The 15,655-nt window shown below is 41.9% G+C and overlaps 1 protein-coding gene across 2 annotated transcripts in view; it reads right to left on the reverse strand.

Annotated features, from left to right (window-relative positions):
• Nucleotides 1-806: 806 nt before the first annotated feature.
• tspan12 (tetraspanin 12) overlaps nucleotides 807-15,655 on the reverse strand; it is a 40,984-nt gene continuing 26,135 nt past the window's right edge. For both annotated transcript variants that reach the window (XM_080191720.1, XM_080191719.1), the window contains 2 exons: nucleotides 13,886-14,029; nucleotides 807-2,609 (listed from right to left, as the gene is read on the reverse strand). In XM_080191720.1, coding sequence (XP_080047846.1) covers nucleotides 2,301-2,609; nucleotides 13,886-14,029 — 453 coding nt within the window. In that variant the 3' untranslated portion in view covers nucleotides 807-2,300. The remainder of the gene's footprint in view (nucleotides 2,610-13,885; nucleotides 14,030-15,655) is intronic.

Raw genomic sequence — 15,655 nt, forward strand, 5'->3', positions numbered from 1 at the left:
ATATGCTCTGTCTGAGGCCAGAACTCTCCATTCACCTGACGAAGAGGGAAACCTCGAAAGCTTGTGAGTCTATTATCAAATAAATCGGTTGGACTAAAACCTGGTGTTGTCAGACTTTTTACAGCAATTATTGTCCATCCCTAGTTGCCTTTGAGGTGGTGGTGAGGGTCCTTCATGAATCACTGCATGTGGGTCGACCCGCAATGCCATTAGGGAAGGAATTCCTGACCCAGCAATTGCGCAGGAATGGCGATGTATTTTCCAAGTCAGGAAATTGGAAGGGAACTTACAGGTGGTGGTGTTCTCATGTATCTGTTGCCCTTGTCCTTCTAGATGAAAGTGGTCATGGGTTTGGAAAGTGCTGCCTAAAGATCTTTGGTGAATTGCTTCCATTTAAATACGGTGCCAGGACCTTTGACCCCCATGGGGTAACAGTGGCGGGCAATTTCCTGCCCGTCCTGCCGTAACATTTGCCAATCACCTCACGGTTGCATGATTATTGAGGTGAGAAATAGAAGATTATGCATGTTCAGCCGTCCAGCTGCCCAGCAGAATCACTCCAATTTTGCCACCCACCGCTGGATTTAGTTTCCGGAATGGAAAGTTCCACCTGCTATAAAACATTGAAAAACTTCTGATGCAATAGCTTGCAATGTTTAAAATACAATTATGGAAACATACTTATCCATAAATAGCAGAATGTAATCATAATTTTTTTTTGTAATCATTCAGTAAACAGGCCTCACATATGTCAATAGTTTTAATTGGAGAATGATTGAGGTTAGTGATATGTCGTGTCGGAAAGTTTAGAAGGGGTCTAATTCCAAAGATCACTATTCAAAAAGGTAATTGCTGTACAAACCAGCAAATAACACAAGACGGTACATCATTTGAAACAATTACACCAATATCTAGTTAACACAGTATGTAACCAAGTTAAAGCTAACAGGTTGGCATGCAGGTACAACAGACGATAAGGAAAGATAATGGCATGCTGGCCTTCATAGCAGGAGGATTTGAGTATAGAAGTAAGGATGTCTTGCTACAGGGCCTTGGTGAGGCCACACCTTGAGTATTGTGTGCAGTTTTGGTCTCCTAGTCTGAGGAAGGACATTCTTGCTATTGAGGCAATCCAGCGAAGGTTCACCAGACTGTCTTCCAAGCCCTGAATGGCAGGACTGACATGTGAAGAGAGACTGGATTGACTGGGCTTGTACTCACTGGAATTTAAGACTATGAGAGGGGGTCTCATAGAAACATATATACCAGAATTTTAGCACCTCGCCACCTGAGGCTTGTAATGTCTCGTCCGAGGCCAACAGAGAATGCCGTTCTGTGGGCCGGTAAAATTCTAGCCATAAAATCCTGATGGGACTGGACAGGCTAAATGCGGGAAGAATGTTCCCAATGGTGGGAAGTGCTGAACTAGGGGTCACAATCTAAGAATAAAGGGGAAGCCCTTCAGGACTGAGATCAGGAAGAACTTCTTCATTCAGAGTTGTGAAACTGTGGAATTCTCTACCACAAAAAGCTGTTGGAGCCAGTTCATCAGATATGTTCAAGAGGGAGCTAGACATGGCCCTTGTGGCCAAAGGGATTAAGGAGGATGGAGAGAAAACAGGAGAGGGATACTGAAAGTACATGATCAACCATGATCATATAGAATGGTGGTGCAGGCTCGAAGGGTTGAATGGCCTCCTCCTGCACCTATTTTCTATGGTTTTTTTCTATGTGTGTTTGATTCTATATCTCTGAAAAATTTTCAAAGTTTTTCTGGCAAAGGTTATTGCCGCCCAAAGCTGCTGATCCATTACAAAAAGTATCCTACAACAGCAGCTACAAAGACTATATTTAATTAAGGCACTTGTACATTGATCAGAGTGCTACTGATAAAAGATGCTCAGTGCTCCTGCTGCCATTTGTATTCCTTTGTTGCAAAGAGGGTAAAACAGTGGGTGACTGGAAAGTAATTGATGTTGGGGTCCTGATGTAAACGGCCAAGTCAAAGATATGAAAAGGTCTCCAATGAATGACTGATAACGATGGCCAAAGGGGAACTGACCCTCAAGGAAGTTCAGAGCTCTCTAACACAACAATAGAGAACTTAATCAAAGTAAACCCTTTCCCGGTCATCTTCCATGAGAAGTTTCTTGCTCGCTCTCTCAGCCGGTTATTTGGGATGATGCTGTAATGCAGAATTCAAAAGTCTTTTTGAAATTCGATGGCAACATTTGCATGCAAGAGATATAAGGAATTGTTGGCCAATGTCTCCAGCATCCAGCCGACTTACACAACTCCAGCTACAGTTCCTCTATTTCAAAACGTGTGCAAAAGCTGTTAGCTGCACCCGCCTGCCTTAGTTCACAATTCTTTGGGACATGCTTCATTAGTTCGACTGAATTACAGGCAAGGTGTTGGGAACCAGGTTTTTTTTGGCTCACCCTTTGAACAGTCCTTGGTTCCTTCTTGTCATAGTATAAGGCCCAAAGCAATGTAATAGTGAGAATCATGGCCAGTAGCTGTGTTGTTCCAATGGAAATTCCAAGGAACCTCAACACTTGTAACTGTTTGGTGCCACGCAAGAAATTGTACATTTTCTGTCCACAACCCTGTATCAAAAACAAAAAGATGGTGCGTTGAATAACCAGAAAAGAATCCTGCATCAAATACATGTATTTTCCCAAAATTACACAATGCAATGCATGATGTTCTGCGTCAACACAAAACAGACAAAACAGAGTACATTTTCTGAGACCTCACTGTTAGTGGGAGAGCTGCCCCCCGTTTTCCCTATCTACATTTTGAGATGCAAGGTGCAATGATGATTTGTAGATACACAAGGGGCCCAGAATTTGCTGGCAAAATATCACAAAGTTTAAGGCATTGTTAGTGTGTAAATCGTCCAGCAACTTCTGGCAAGGAAGAGACAGCTGTGATTTGCAAAGCACTGCAAGCTGTTGGGTAATTTGTGCCACTCTGCAGTTAGCTCACTGTCAACATCCTTGCACATTGCAAGAAATGGCTGCATTTGCAATTAAATTACCAATTAAACTCACAAATTACCAATTAAGCTCACCTCAGGAAGTCTGACTGCTACTTAACATCATTAGGATTCTCTTAATGGCAAGACGTCATGCTTGTGAATTGCTCTTCAACTTGCTTTTTTTTCATGGGATGTGGGCTTCTATCCCTAATTGTCCTTGAGGGGGGCAGTTTAAGAGCTGTGATGTGTGGGATCTGGAGTCATGTGTAGGCCAGGCCAAATAAGGACAGCAGATTTCCTTCCCTAAAGGAAGTTTGTGAATCAGATGGGTTTTTACGACAACCGTTTCATGGTCATTATTAGGCTTCTTAATTCCAGTTTTTTTTTTAAATGAATTCAAATTCCACCATCTACCACGGTAGGATTCAAACCTGGGTCTCTGGATTACTAATCTAGTGACAATATCACTACACCACCACCTCCTTAGAAAGGGAACAAGTGAAGTCTCATTTCTGCAGGTAGTAAATTGTTCTTGGAACAATTTCTAAAAAGTAATATTTTCCACCTTTGCCTCATTTTCTCTCTTTCCCTCTTAATCTAATCTTTCTTTTCCTGTCTCTTTCACTACCTGATCTGACTCTAGTTCACACCATCCCCTTTTCTCTGTGATATTTTGCCAGCAGGTTCTGGGCCCTTTGTGTAGAATGTCTGCAAATAGTCATTGGCACCTTGCATCTCAAAATATAGATAGGGAACATGGGGACAGCTCTCCCACTAAGAGTGAGGTCTCAGGAAATGTACTCTGTTTCTAAAACCTTAAATCTTGTTGGTTAAGAAAATAGTGGCTGGAATGTTACGACCGTTCAAGCCAGCAGGATTTTCCCATCCTGCTGCAGCGAACAGAGATTTGGCTGGGTGCCAAATTCTCTGACCTCACTAAGTGAGAGCATGGCATGAACAGCTGGTTGGGTACCCACCACATGTTGGTTCCATTGTCCCCAGCACATCATTATCAGCTTGCATTTCTAGTAACATGCAATGCATTAGAAATTGGGCTAAATGGTGAGGGAAGAGTTTTAACTAAGGGAGCATGTACATTATACCCCAATCCAGCTAATTCTAGTGCAAAGGTTTTTTTTAAAAAACTTGGAAGCCATTAAGTCAACTTCTGTCTTTATTAATTTAATATTTTGAGCAAGAAAAGTAGAATGCTATGCCAGTAAACTCAGGTCTGTACACTCATAGCAAGCCAATATTACTAATTCATGCAATGCCCTTTACCCTTGAAGTGAATTATTTGACGCATGTTCACATGCACACACACATGCATACACACATGAGCACACACGGATGTGCTTTTGAAGCGTGGTCACCATTCATACACAGCAAACCCAAGAAACAGCAAAATGATAATGATCTGATCATCTGTTTTTTTGTGTGATATTGACTGAGGGATAAACATTGGCCGGGCCCTCAAGGATAACTCCTCCGTTCTTTTGATTGGATTTGATTTATTATTGTCACTTGTATTATCATGCAGTGAGAAGTATTGTTTCTTGCATGCTATACAGGCAAAATATACCGTTCATAGAGAAGGAAACGAGAGAGTGCAAAATTTAGTGTTATATTCATAGCAAGGATGTAGAAAAAGATCAACTTAATGCAAGGTAAGTCCATTCAAAAGTCTGACAGCAGCAGGGAAGAAGCTGTTCTTGAGTCAGTTGGTACGTAATTCAGACTTCTGTATCTTTTTCCCAAAGGAAAAAGGTGATAGAGGGAATGTCCAGGGTGCGTGGGGTCCTTAATTATGCTGGCTGGCTGATACAGTCAATGGATGGGAGGCTGGTTCACGTGATGGATTGAGCTACATTCACAACCTTTTGTAGATCCTTGTGGGATTGGGCAGAGCAGGAGCCATACCAAGCTGTGATACAACCAGAAAGAATGCTTTCTATGGTGCATCTGTAAAAGGTGGTGAGAGTCGTAGCTGACATGCCAAATTTCCTCAGTCTTCTGCGAAAGTAGAGGCGTTGGGCTTTCTGAACTATAGTATCGGCATGGGGGGGACCAGGAAAGGTTGTTGGTGATCTGGACACCTAAAAACATGAAACTCTCGACCCTTTCTACTTTGTCCCCATTGATGTAGACAGACGCATGTTCTCCTTTACGCTTCCTGAAGTCAATGACAATCTCCTTCATTCTGTTAACATTGAGGGAGAGATTATTGCTGCTGCACCAATTCACCAGATTCTCTATCTCATTCCTGTACTCTGTCTCTGTTCTTCAAAACAGTGTGATGGATTCATTTACATTTGCCTGACGGACAAGGCAGGAACTTACCTGAGAAACAGCCTCTCTGACACTGCAGCATTCCTTCTGCTGTGTCAGCCTAGATTTTTGTGCTCAAATCCGAAAGAGGGACTTAACCCAATTTGAAAATTGCACACCAGAATCTCATGTGAATATTATTGTGGAAACATAATGTGTCAAACTTGCAAGTTGAAGGAACCATCTATTATTTATTTGAAAGTCAGAAAATTTTAAAGGATCTTTTTTCAATAAAATTTTTATGTGCCATGAATACGCCATAAATATTCCAACCTTTACAGAGTAATATGGTCACAGAAATTGTACTACCTTAGAAAAATGAATCATGCAACGTGGTTTTACATGGGCAATATGATTCTGGGAGAGTGGTATTTTATAGAAACCTGAAACCTTCAAGTAGGTAATATTCAGATTTTTCTTTGTGATAAGTTGCTGTTTCCGATAAACAACACTGAAGGGCAAATAGGAAAGCGATCCTAATTCTCATCTACTTTCCAAGGCAGTTCTTGGGGTTCAGGGACTTTGGAATCTGTCTGAGGTTACCTCCTCTTCACCTTAACGTGTCACTGCCAGTGAGCATATGATTCACGTGCTGTTATTGTTCATTATCCACCTACAAACGCAAGATAATAATGACAGCAACTCAGATTGCACAAGAATACTGCCTCCTGTGCACCGTCTCATAAATTAAATGCAACACAGCAGATCATTGTCTGAAATAAGTGCCACAAAGTATAGAGTGAATTTCCTGGCCTGTGAAATAAACTTAATGGAATGTACATCTACATGTCTGAGCTCCAAAAAAACGAAACAACGGTGGACCATAAATGTCATAAATCTTTCCCAAATGCACACAGTTGCAAGGACATTTTCGAACAAATCACCTGATGTTTTGATATTAGCTGCTAGCACTCACTTGTAAATATATTCAAGGTTAATGCAACTCTTCAGCACACAATAAATAGGGTTGGGGGCATTTTGAATCACCGCTGATGGGATGATTTCTGAGGTGATGACATGCTTATCTCTTGAACAGCCTTTCAAACACCTAGATCTATTTCCCAAAGGATTGAATTTCATAATGTCTTGGGTATAATTTTTTGCTTGGCAGATTTCAATTGATGTTACTAGAGTTTGAAAAAAAAAGCAATATTCTATAGGACATAGGTCACTACCTAGAAATATTCACAGTAAGTTAACTATTTGAAAGCTGCCGACAGAGTCATTTTGCTTTTGTGGTTCTCAGCTCCCTGTGGTAGTGGCACACTATTTAACACACTCCTGTTATCGGATGTTGGTTCAAAAATTAGGTCAAGGTTTGACAAATTATTAATTCCATAACGGACTCTTGACCAGTCAAGGAGTAAATTTTATTTCTTCAGATATTAGGTATAATTAGATCGGCTTGGATTATTTTCTTTAGAGCAGAGAAGGCTGAGGGAAGGCATGATTGAGGTGTATAAGATTATGAGGGTAAGTAGGGAGCAGCTGTTCCCCCTGGTTGAGAGGTCAATCACAAGGGGACATAGTTTTAAGGTAAGGGGCAGGAAATTCAGAGGGGTGGTGGAAATCTGGAATGCACAGCCTGGGAAGGCAGTGGAGCCAGAAACATTACAACCTTTAACAAATATTTGGATGTGCACTTGAAATATCATAATTAATGTGTCTTTAGTGGTAGATATTGTCAATGCAGATTTGATGGGCTGAAGAGCTTTTTCTGCACTGTATGGGTGAAATTTAATGAGAATGATTCTAAGTGTCCAGCTAGTGTGAAAATGGGAGAGCTGCAGATCTGTTTTTTGGGTGGGTTTCCACGCCCAATCTTATGCACACAGTGCAAGGAAAAATAGTCTAGACGATTTCCAGCTGCTGCAGGAAATGGGCTGGCTTAATTTGCCAGTCAGCCTGTAGAGGGAGCTATTGTACACATGTAGCCCTCTGATCCTGCACATATGCAATAGTAGCAGCAGAGGACTGACATTCAGAGAGAGAGCTGTCAAGCCTCTGCTGCTGCAAGCAGCCTCAACAAATTCCCCCTGTCTTGCATTCGCAGGGGCCATTCACCAGCCCCATTGCACCTGAAATGCAGCCCCTGGCACCCCCCTGCAACCCAGACTGATTGTGCCACCTCCAACAATCTCAATGCAGAGCGTGCCCCCCCATCCCCCAACATGATCTAATTGCAGGCAGAGTGCGCAGTGGCCCCCTCCTTCCCCAATCCGATCACAGGCAGAGTGTGCACTGGCCCCCTCCCTGCCCAATCCAATTGCAGACAGGATGCACAACGGCCCCCTCCCTCCCGGATTGGGTCGCTATTTCAGGTCCTTCCCCCATATGCCCTGCCCATATAAGCCCTATCCAATATGCCACACCTAAAAGCCTCATCCCTGAAAGCCACACCCCTAAAAGCCCTGCCCCCATAACTACCTGGTGGGCAGTGCCAAGGTACCTGGTTGGCATTCTTGATGTGCCAGGCTGGCAGTATCAAGGTCCCAGGCTCACACTGCCCAAGGGACACCCCCCTTGCCATTGGCCTCCCCCTCCGAGGGGGCCCTCAATTACCGGTGAGTCCAACACAACCATTCACTGTTCATGGGGGGAGCGGGCAGGTGTTTTCCTTACCAGAGAGAGCATCTCCCAGCGAGCCCATAAAGGCAAGCAAGCCTGAATGATTCTGTGCCATTTAAATTAGCATTGTAATAAATTTAAATAATTTATTCAACGTCTCGCCCATTTCCAGTGAGAGGCTGATCACGCCAGAAGTCTGTCAAGAACCAAGAAATTGGACATTATTTTGATGTCTCAGCTCTTGTGCGATTTTCCTGGCTCTCTGTCTACCCATTGATCCTGGCCTATGACTCTGTAACTGGAATGGCAAGGTAGCAGAAGCACAGAGCACTATTACTCAAACTTCAGTAATAAGACAAGCAGAAATTAAAACATAGTGTGCAGAAAATGATATCTATAAAAATCAAATTGAAATTCAATGGATGAAATGAATAGGGAGCAACAGGAATTGGGAGGGGGTGGGAGAACGGCTTCTAGAACATTGTGTTTTACTTTTCACACAATTGAGGCAATACTTTGGTAATCTAGAGACAAGTTACTGTCGACATCTAAATAGCCATCGGCATCATTAAAGATTTTTCAGCATGAGTATCTTACTGTCAGTTAAGTACTGATGCTGAGAATTTCTTCAATAGAAATACCATAAGGGCGGGACAGTGGTTAGCACTGCTGGCTTACAGTGCCAGCAACCCGGGTTCGATTCCCAGCTTGGATCGCTGTCTGTACGGAGTCTGCACATTCTCCACGTGACTGCATGGGTTTCCTACAGTCCAAAAGGTGTGCTGGTTAGGTGCATTGGCCATGCTAAATTCTCCCTCAGTGTACCCGAATAGGTGCTGGAGTGTGGCAACTAGGGGATTTTCACAGTAACTGCATTGCGGTGTTTATGTAAGCCTCCCTGTGACAATAAATCAATAAACTTTAAAAAAAATGCACTTTCCAGAGAGAACGGTAAGGCTGTTTTCCATATTGAAATGCCAGTGCAAACACAACCAGCGAGATGTTACAGCCATGATCTTATTGAATGGCGGGGCAGGCTTGAAGGGCTGGATGGCCTACTCCTGCTCCTATTTCTTATGTTCTTATGTTCTTATGTATTTTATATTCACTGCAAGCCTTATTTATGTTGTAAGCAATATTTGAAATATGAACATTTACAATGCAAGTTTTAATACCTCCACAAATTTAAAAATTACTCTTACATTCATATGCCCGTGTTAAATTATTGCTTTAGAAATCTAGTGCTTTAAGAGCTATAAAACTAGAAGTGCATTTACAGCAGTGTATAAAATAAGTTTACACTGCTCCACCTCCAAATGAACTGGCACCATTAAAAGGTCCTTGAGCTGCTCTTAGAGTTTAATATTGTATTCTAAAAGCATTCTTGGATAAAATATATGTTCCATATTAACTTTAGTAGTTTGTATCACTAGTGGTGGGGGGGGTGGTTTAAGGTTAGGGTTATGGGGGGGCTTGGGGAGGGCGGGGGGAAAAGCCTCCAATGATGGGAGTCCTGGTTTGCTACTGTGTATTTATGCAATTGTAGTGGGAACTTTCATACGTGTCATATAAATACTAACAAATACTTGATGTAAACAAAATGGGAGAAAGGAAGAGGAAATGTGAAAGCTTAGTTCATTATTTTCTGGCAGAAATCACTTCTGTATCAACTGTGAAATGCCTGAGAGACCTCCTCTGGCAAAAAAAAAAGCATTTATTTGTTGACTAGTTCTGGATGATTTACGTCTTTCCAGTTAACAAAAAGCTTCATTGAAATACACTCCATTCCTGATCATATTACTGCAAAGTGAATTCAATTCCACTTGACTTAAGTCCGGTTAAGCTCACCACTTGGCTGCCACTAATACCTGTAGGCCCCAGTTCTATCGCAGAACCAAAAGTTTGATTTGATTTGATTTATTATCACATGTATTGGTTTACAGTGAAAAATATTGTTTCTTGTGCACTATACAGACAAAGCATACCATTCACAGAGTACGTAGGGGAGAAGGAAAGACTAGGATGCAGAATATAGTGTGACAATCATTGCTAGAATGTAGAGAAAGATTAGCTTAATATACGGTAGGTCCATTCAAAAGTCTGATGGGAGCAGGGAGGAAGCTGCTCTTGAGTCTGTTGGTACGTGACCTCAGACTTCTGTACCTTTTTCCTGATGGAAGAAGGTGGAATAGAGTATGACTGGGGTACGTGGGGTCCTTGATTATGTTGGCTGCTTTTTCTGAGGCAACAGGAAGTGTAGACAGAGTCAATGGATGGGAGACTGGTTTGCATGAAGGACTGAGCTACGTTCATAACCCTTTGTAGTTTCTTGTGCTCTTAGTCAGAGCAGGAGCCATACCAAGCTGTGATACATCCGGAAAGAATGTTTTCTATGGTGCCAAGTTAATGAAACCAAGTAAAGCACCAAAAGGGAGAACTGGTGCTGAGAAAAGTAAATTGTGACATAGCAGCCAGGTATGTTAAGCTTGGCTTTTGAAAGTAGCAAAACTGCAGAAGGATGGAAAGACTTAAGGAAAGTCAGAAAACAATGAAAGTTGAAGAGTATGAAATGATTCTTGGAGGATGGGGTACTGGAGAGCAGAGGAGTCCACAGAGTAAATGTTTGTCTTTGCTGCCTGGGTGATAATCTGGAGGAGTGCATCATACAACATTACTGATTACTGTTCCAGTAATTTCAATGGAATGGAAATCAGGCAGATTTTACCATGGATGGGTGACCCAGCCCTGCAGAATATCACTCCAGCAGTGAAGAGAGTAATATATCACCACAACTTTAGCCTTGGTTTACAGAAAGATACATAATTAATATAAAATATCATAACTATCGGTATTGGGACAATTAATGCGTGCTTTTCTATTAATCAGTCTATTAATTATGCTTGGCCCTCCATTTTTCAGCCATATAATTATTTCTTCCAGTGCAGGGTATTTCAATGTGAGCTGCTGTAGCTGATTTAAATAAAACTTCATCTCCCTGTAATCATTCATTTGAGATGCTACACTATTTTATATTTTAATAATCCCATTATTCTCATGATACGATTCTTGGTTGAGGTGCCCCAGAAAGGATTGGCATTGCAGTTAATACAAAACCTGCATCAGATATTCTTTGAGAATTGATGCAGACTTAATGGGCTGAATGGCTTCCTTCTGCACTGTGGGGAATTCTGTGAATTTTAACCACAGCCTTGGACATCAGTGAATCCGATGGGTTTTTGCATCAACTGACAATAGTTTTGTGGTCATCATTAGATTTTTAATTCACAAATTTTGTTACTGAATTAAAATTTCACCATCTGCCATAGTGGAATTCGAACCCAGGTCTCTGGATTACTAGCCCAGTGGCAATAACATTAGCTTGTGTCAACAAAACAGAACCCACATCAAAGGAACAATGTGTTACTACAACTTCTTGCAAGTGTCATTCATTCTCAGGTGAATGGAACACCTACTATGCTGATATCCTTTAGCACTTGAAAACTGAGGCAAACATTCGTAATGGCCACAGCTACTGAAACAACAGACCATCCTTTGGGAAGGAATGAATGTCAGATGTTCATTTAAATTTGAAAAGCAAAGTACTCAATCAATGTAAGGGTTTTCTCAGATATATATTTAAATAACTCTCCCAACCTTTCAACAGACAAATCTAGACCTTATTGCTCTCAGACCGAAGAAAGACATCAGACAGTAGATCATTTGTGAAATCCATACTTGCAGGTTTCCTAACCTCAAAACAGAATGCCCACTTCCCGCAATCCCCAAAGCTGTAGTTCTTATCTGAAATTGTCGAATCTAGTTTTGAGTTGAGAAAGTTGTTCAGTGACTAACTGAAAGATGAGGTGCCGTTCCTCGAGTTACAACAGAAGTGTAGGGGACAGAGGAGAGAGTGGGTGAAAGACGTAGGCTTAAAGTGGTGAGTGACCATGGAGATGATCTCAGTGCCTGCTCACGACATGCTCCCACTGCAATGAAGCAGGATGGGAAAATCCCACTGGCACGAACATCAGAAAATTCCGGTCCAGATGCTCGGGGTCACATTGCAGACAGATAGAAGATATTTACAAAAATGATTATCCAATCTGCGTTTGGTCTCTTCAATTAAGGGAGACTGCAGGGTGAGCAGTGAACTGAAATACTTAATACCTTCATGGAAAGGGAAAGGTGGGGCAGTATAATCATTTCAACCTGTACAGCATTTCCCATCTATGACGAAACTGAAGATTAGACTGAATTGCTCTTTTTCTTGGCCAACACGGACATGATGGACTCAATGGCCTTGTTCTGTGCCACAAATCTCTATATTTTTATTTATCTCACTGATTTTTTGGACATTGTTCTTTGCAAATTGTTTGCTGCATTTTTCTACATGTGAAAGGTGACACTTGCAGATCATTGGTCTAATTTAAACAAAACCCAAGATCCAACCTAAAGTGTAACTCAAGCCAATTCGTACCAGCTCAGGGAATGTTCTGAATCCAGTTCTCAGCAGCAGGTCAAGCTATCCAATTTCACCTGCACCCCTCACCGATGTTTTAACATCGTGAATGTACCGTGGTTTTGTCTGTTGTCACAACAGTTAAGAAATGCCTCTGTGGCAATTGCTCTTGTTTTCCCTACAGTTGCAATGCTGTCACTGAATCCCATTGTAATAGAGCTTTTTATAGGAAAGACAGATGGATGCCTTGCAAATCAGGCATACCAAGGATGTACTATGATCATCTGCCAATGTCCACATCCATAGGCATATTCCTAGTTTTGGCAAATGATTAGTGCATGCAAAAGCTTCAATTCCAAGCAATGATGACATCACAGACATGATAAGTAAAGGTGTTATTAATAATTTTTCTGAATGGTTGGCTGTCCAGAAGTATCCAATTGCAGCATCATGCTTTGGGGTATGTATGAAAGAAAGCTGGGCAGGATGGTCAGTTGCCAGCATAGCCTAGTTGGCTGCTTCTGCTAAGATATCACTGATAATATCTGCAGGTCCTGGCATGTCCACTTGGCAAAGACATCAGGAATCTATCTTCACCAGCTTTGCATTAGCAAATAGTCAGATGCAGAGCTACACCATCTGTTGTAAGTACAAGTGGACCTAAAATGAAGCATATGCCTGGAACAGCCATTGCTCATACCAGTCAGCCATAGTTGCAAACATGCATGTTCCTCATTCCAGGCATCCTGCAATATTATCCTATTGGGATAAATCAACAGAGTGGCAGACAGGGCCATGGTGCTGAAGAACACCTCATACAGCACTACCATTTTAGCAGCCATTAGCTGGAATGAATGTTGGATTGCTCCATTACTTGCCTGCAGAATCATGTTCACACATTGAGTTCCCATAAGGGTGGCATGGTGGCACAGTGGGTAGCACTGCTGCCTAACAGTGCCAGGGACCTAGGTTCGATTCTCAACTTGTGTCACTGTCTGTGCAGAGTCTACACATTCTCCCCATGTCTATGTGGGTTTCCTCCCAGAGCTCCGGTTTCCTCTCACAGTCTGAAAGATGTGCTGGTTAGATGCATTGGCCATGTTAAATTGTCCCTCAGTGTACCCAAACAGATGCCAGATTGTGACAACAAGGTGATTTTCACAGTAACTTCACTGCAGTGTTAATGTGAGTCTACTTGTGATGCTAATAAATAAAATTAACTTTTGCTGTGTTTGTTTACCACTTTTTGCTCCTCTCCTGTTTCAGGCAACTTGGCAAAGAGTATTGATGGGCTGATGACCAAGGATCTTTTCCAAAACTGTGAAGACTTCTTTTGCTCCCCTATTTGGGCTCTCCATATCCCATTTAAATTGCACCTCTGCAAAATCTGCACTTATCCAAACGGTAATGCGCTGACCACAAAAAAAATTGGTGGCGTGCCCTGCACTTATTGAGAGGTGCGTCCATTCCCAACCTTTGCAAACATTATTGGTTAACCGCATATTACTATTTATTTAAAAAATGTTACAAGGAGTCAGCCCACTTACCTCTTGATAAATATCAATGAAATGCCCATTGTGCGCTTCTTCAGAGCATCCTGGAAATTCTCTCATGCAGCAGGAGTCAGGAGGCCACTCCATTTCTGTCACTTCCAACCAATCAGTAAAGTATACCACCCCACAACACTTGAACTGGAAAAAAATAAAATTTACAGCATGCTAAGCTTCACGAAACACTTCTAACAAAAAGTACTCAGTGATCATTTACTGTGGAAAATAAAAGGTTGTACATCTAAGTTCACCTGAAATAAACCTGTCAATTGTTGCAAGTTTTGCATTCAAAGATCAGCCGGGAGTTTCTCACGGCCCTGCCAACATTTGTCTCTCCAAACCATCGCCAGCTAAAATAATAATCTGATTATTTATCACGTTGCCAACTGTGGGATCTTGGTGTGCAAAACATCACATGCCACAGCCCCCTGACTACACTTCAAAAGTGATTTGTTGTAGATTCATAGAATCAGAATGGTTACAGCAGAGAAAGAGGCTATTCAGTCCATCATGTCCATGTAAGCACTTCGTCACAGCAATTCAGCTTGCCCTGTAGCCTAACAATTGTTTTCTCTTCAATTAATTTTCTGCCAGCAGGAAGCAGTTTCCTCCCTCTCTATTCTGTCCTGAGCACTCATGAGTTGAACACCTCTATAAGATTTCCTCTTGAGCTTACCTTCTCTAAGGTGAACAGACCCCAAATGTATCACCTCACACTTCTCCGTTTTGGATTTTATCTGCAGCATGTCTATATCTCCTTGAAGTCAAAGGGCAAAAATGTTTGGCTTGATTTTTGGTAAACTCTGTAATAAACTTGCATGTCAATCAAATTTTATAGTCAAATTTTAAAATTCCCACTCTTGCTTTCAAATTCCTCCATGGCTACATCCCACCCTATCTCTGCTGTTTCCTCTAGGCCCATGATCTTCTCTGATAATCTGCCACCTCTATGACTTGCTCTTTAAACATCCACGATTTTAATTACTCCATCCTTTCGGTAGCTGTGCCTTCAGCTGTCTAGTCCCTTAGTTCAGGAATTTTCTCCCAAAACTTCTCCACCTTAAGGTGGCATCGTGGCACAGTGGTTAACACTGCTGCCTCATAGCGGCAGGGACCCGGGTTTAATTCTTGACTTGGGTTACTGTCTGTGTGGCGTTTGCACATTCTCCCCATGTCTGCATGAGTTTCCTCTGAGCGCTCTGGTTTCCTCTCACAGTCCAAAGAAGTGTGGGGTAGGTGGATTGGCCATGTTAAATTGCCCCTTAGTGTCAGGCAGACTAGCTAGGGTAAATGCATGGGGTTATGGGAATAGGGCCTGGGTGGGACTGTGGTCAGTGCAGGCTCAATAGCCGAATGGCCTCCTTTTGCACTGTAGGATTCTATGATCTCTTTTGTCTTTTAAGATGCTCTTGAAACCTACTCTTTGACCATGCATTTGGCCATCAGCTCTGATATCTCCTCACAGTGACAAATGTTGTTTTATAATTGGCCTGTGAAACACCTTGGAACATTTTATTATATTAAAGGTGGCATTGTTGGTGTTGGAAGTGAGCGAATAGTTTTCAACCTCTCCCTTTTCCTCTCACTTCCCAAATAAAGAAAAAGCTATTAATAGTTTTGGAGGAGGTATTGATAATGCTTTTGACTTCTAAAACATTATTTACATAGAAATATTGAAAGTGGGAGTAGGAGTAAGCCATTCAGTCCTTTGAGCCTGCTCTGAATACAGGTCCAGTCGAACCAAACTCTCCTTATAGGACGGTCCCA

Source organism: Carcharhinus amblyrhynchos, chromosome 6 (assembly GCF_965287045.1).
Source record: "Carcharhinus amblyrhynchos chromosome 6, sCarAmb.v2.hapA, whole genome shotgun sequence".
Lineage (NCBI taxonomy): Eukaryota > Metazoa > Chordata > Chondrichthyes > Carcharhiniformes > Carcharhinidae > Carcharhinus > Carcharhinus amblyrhynchos.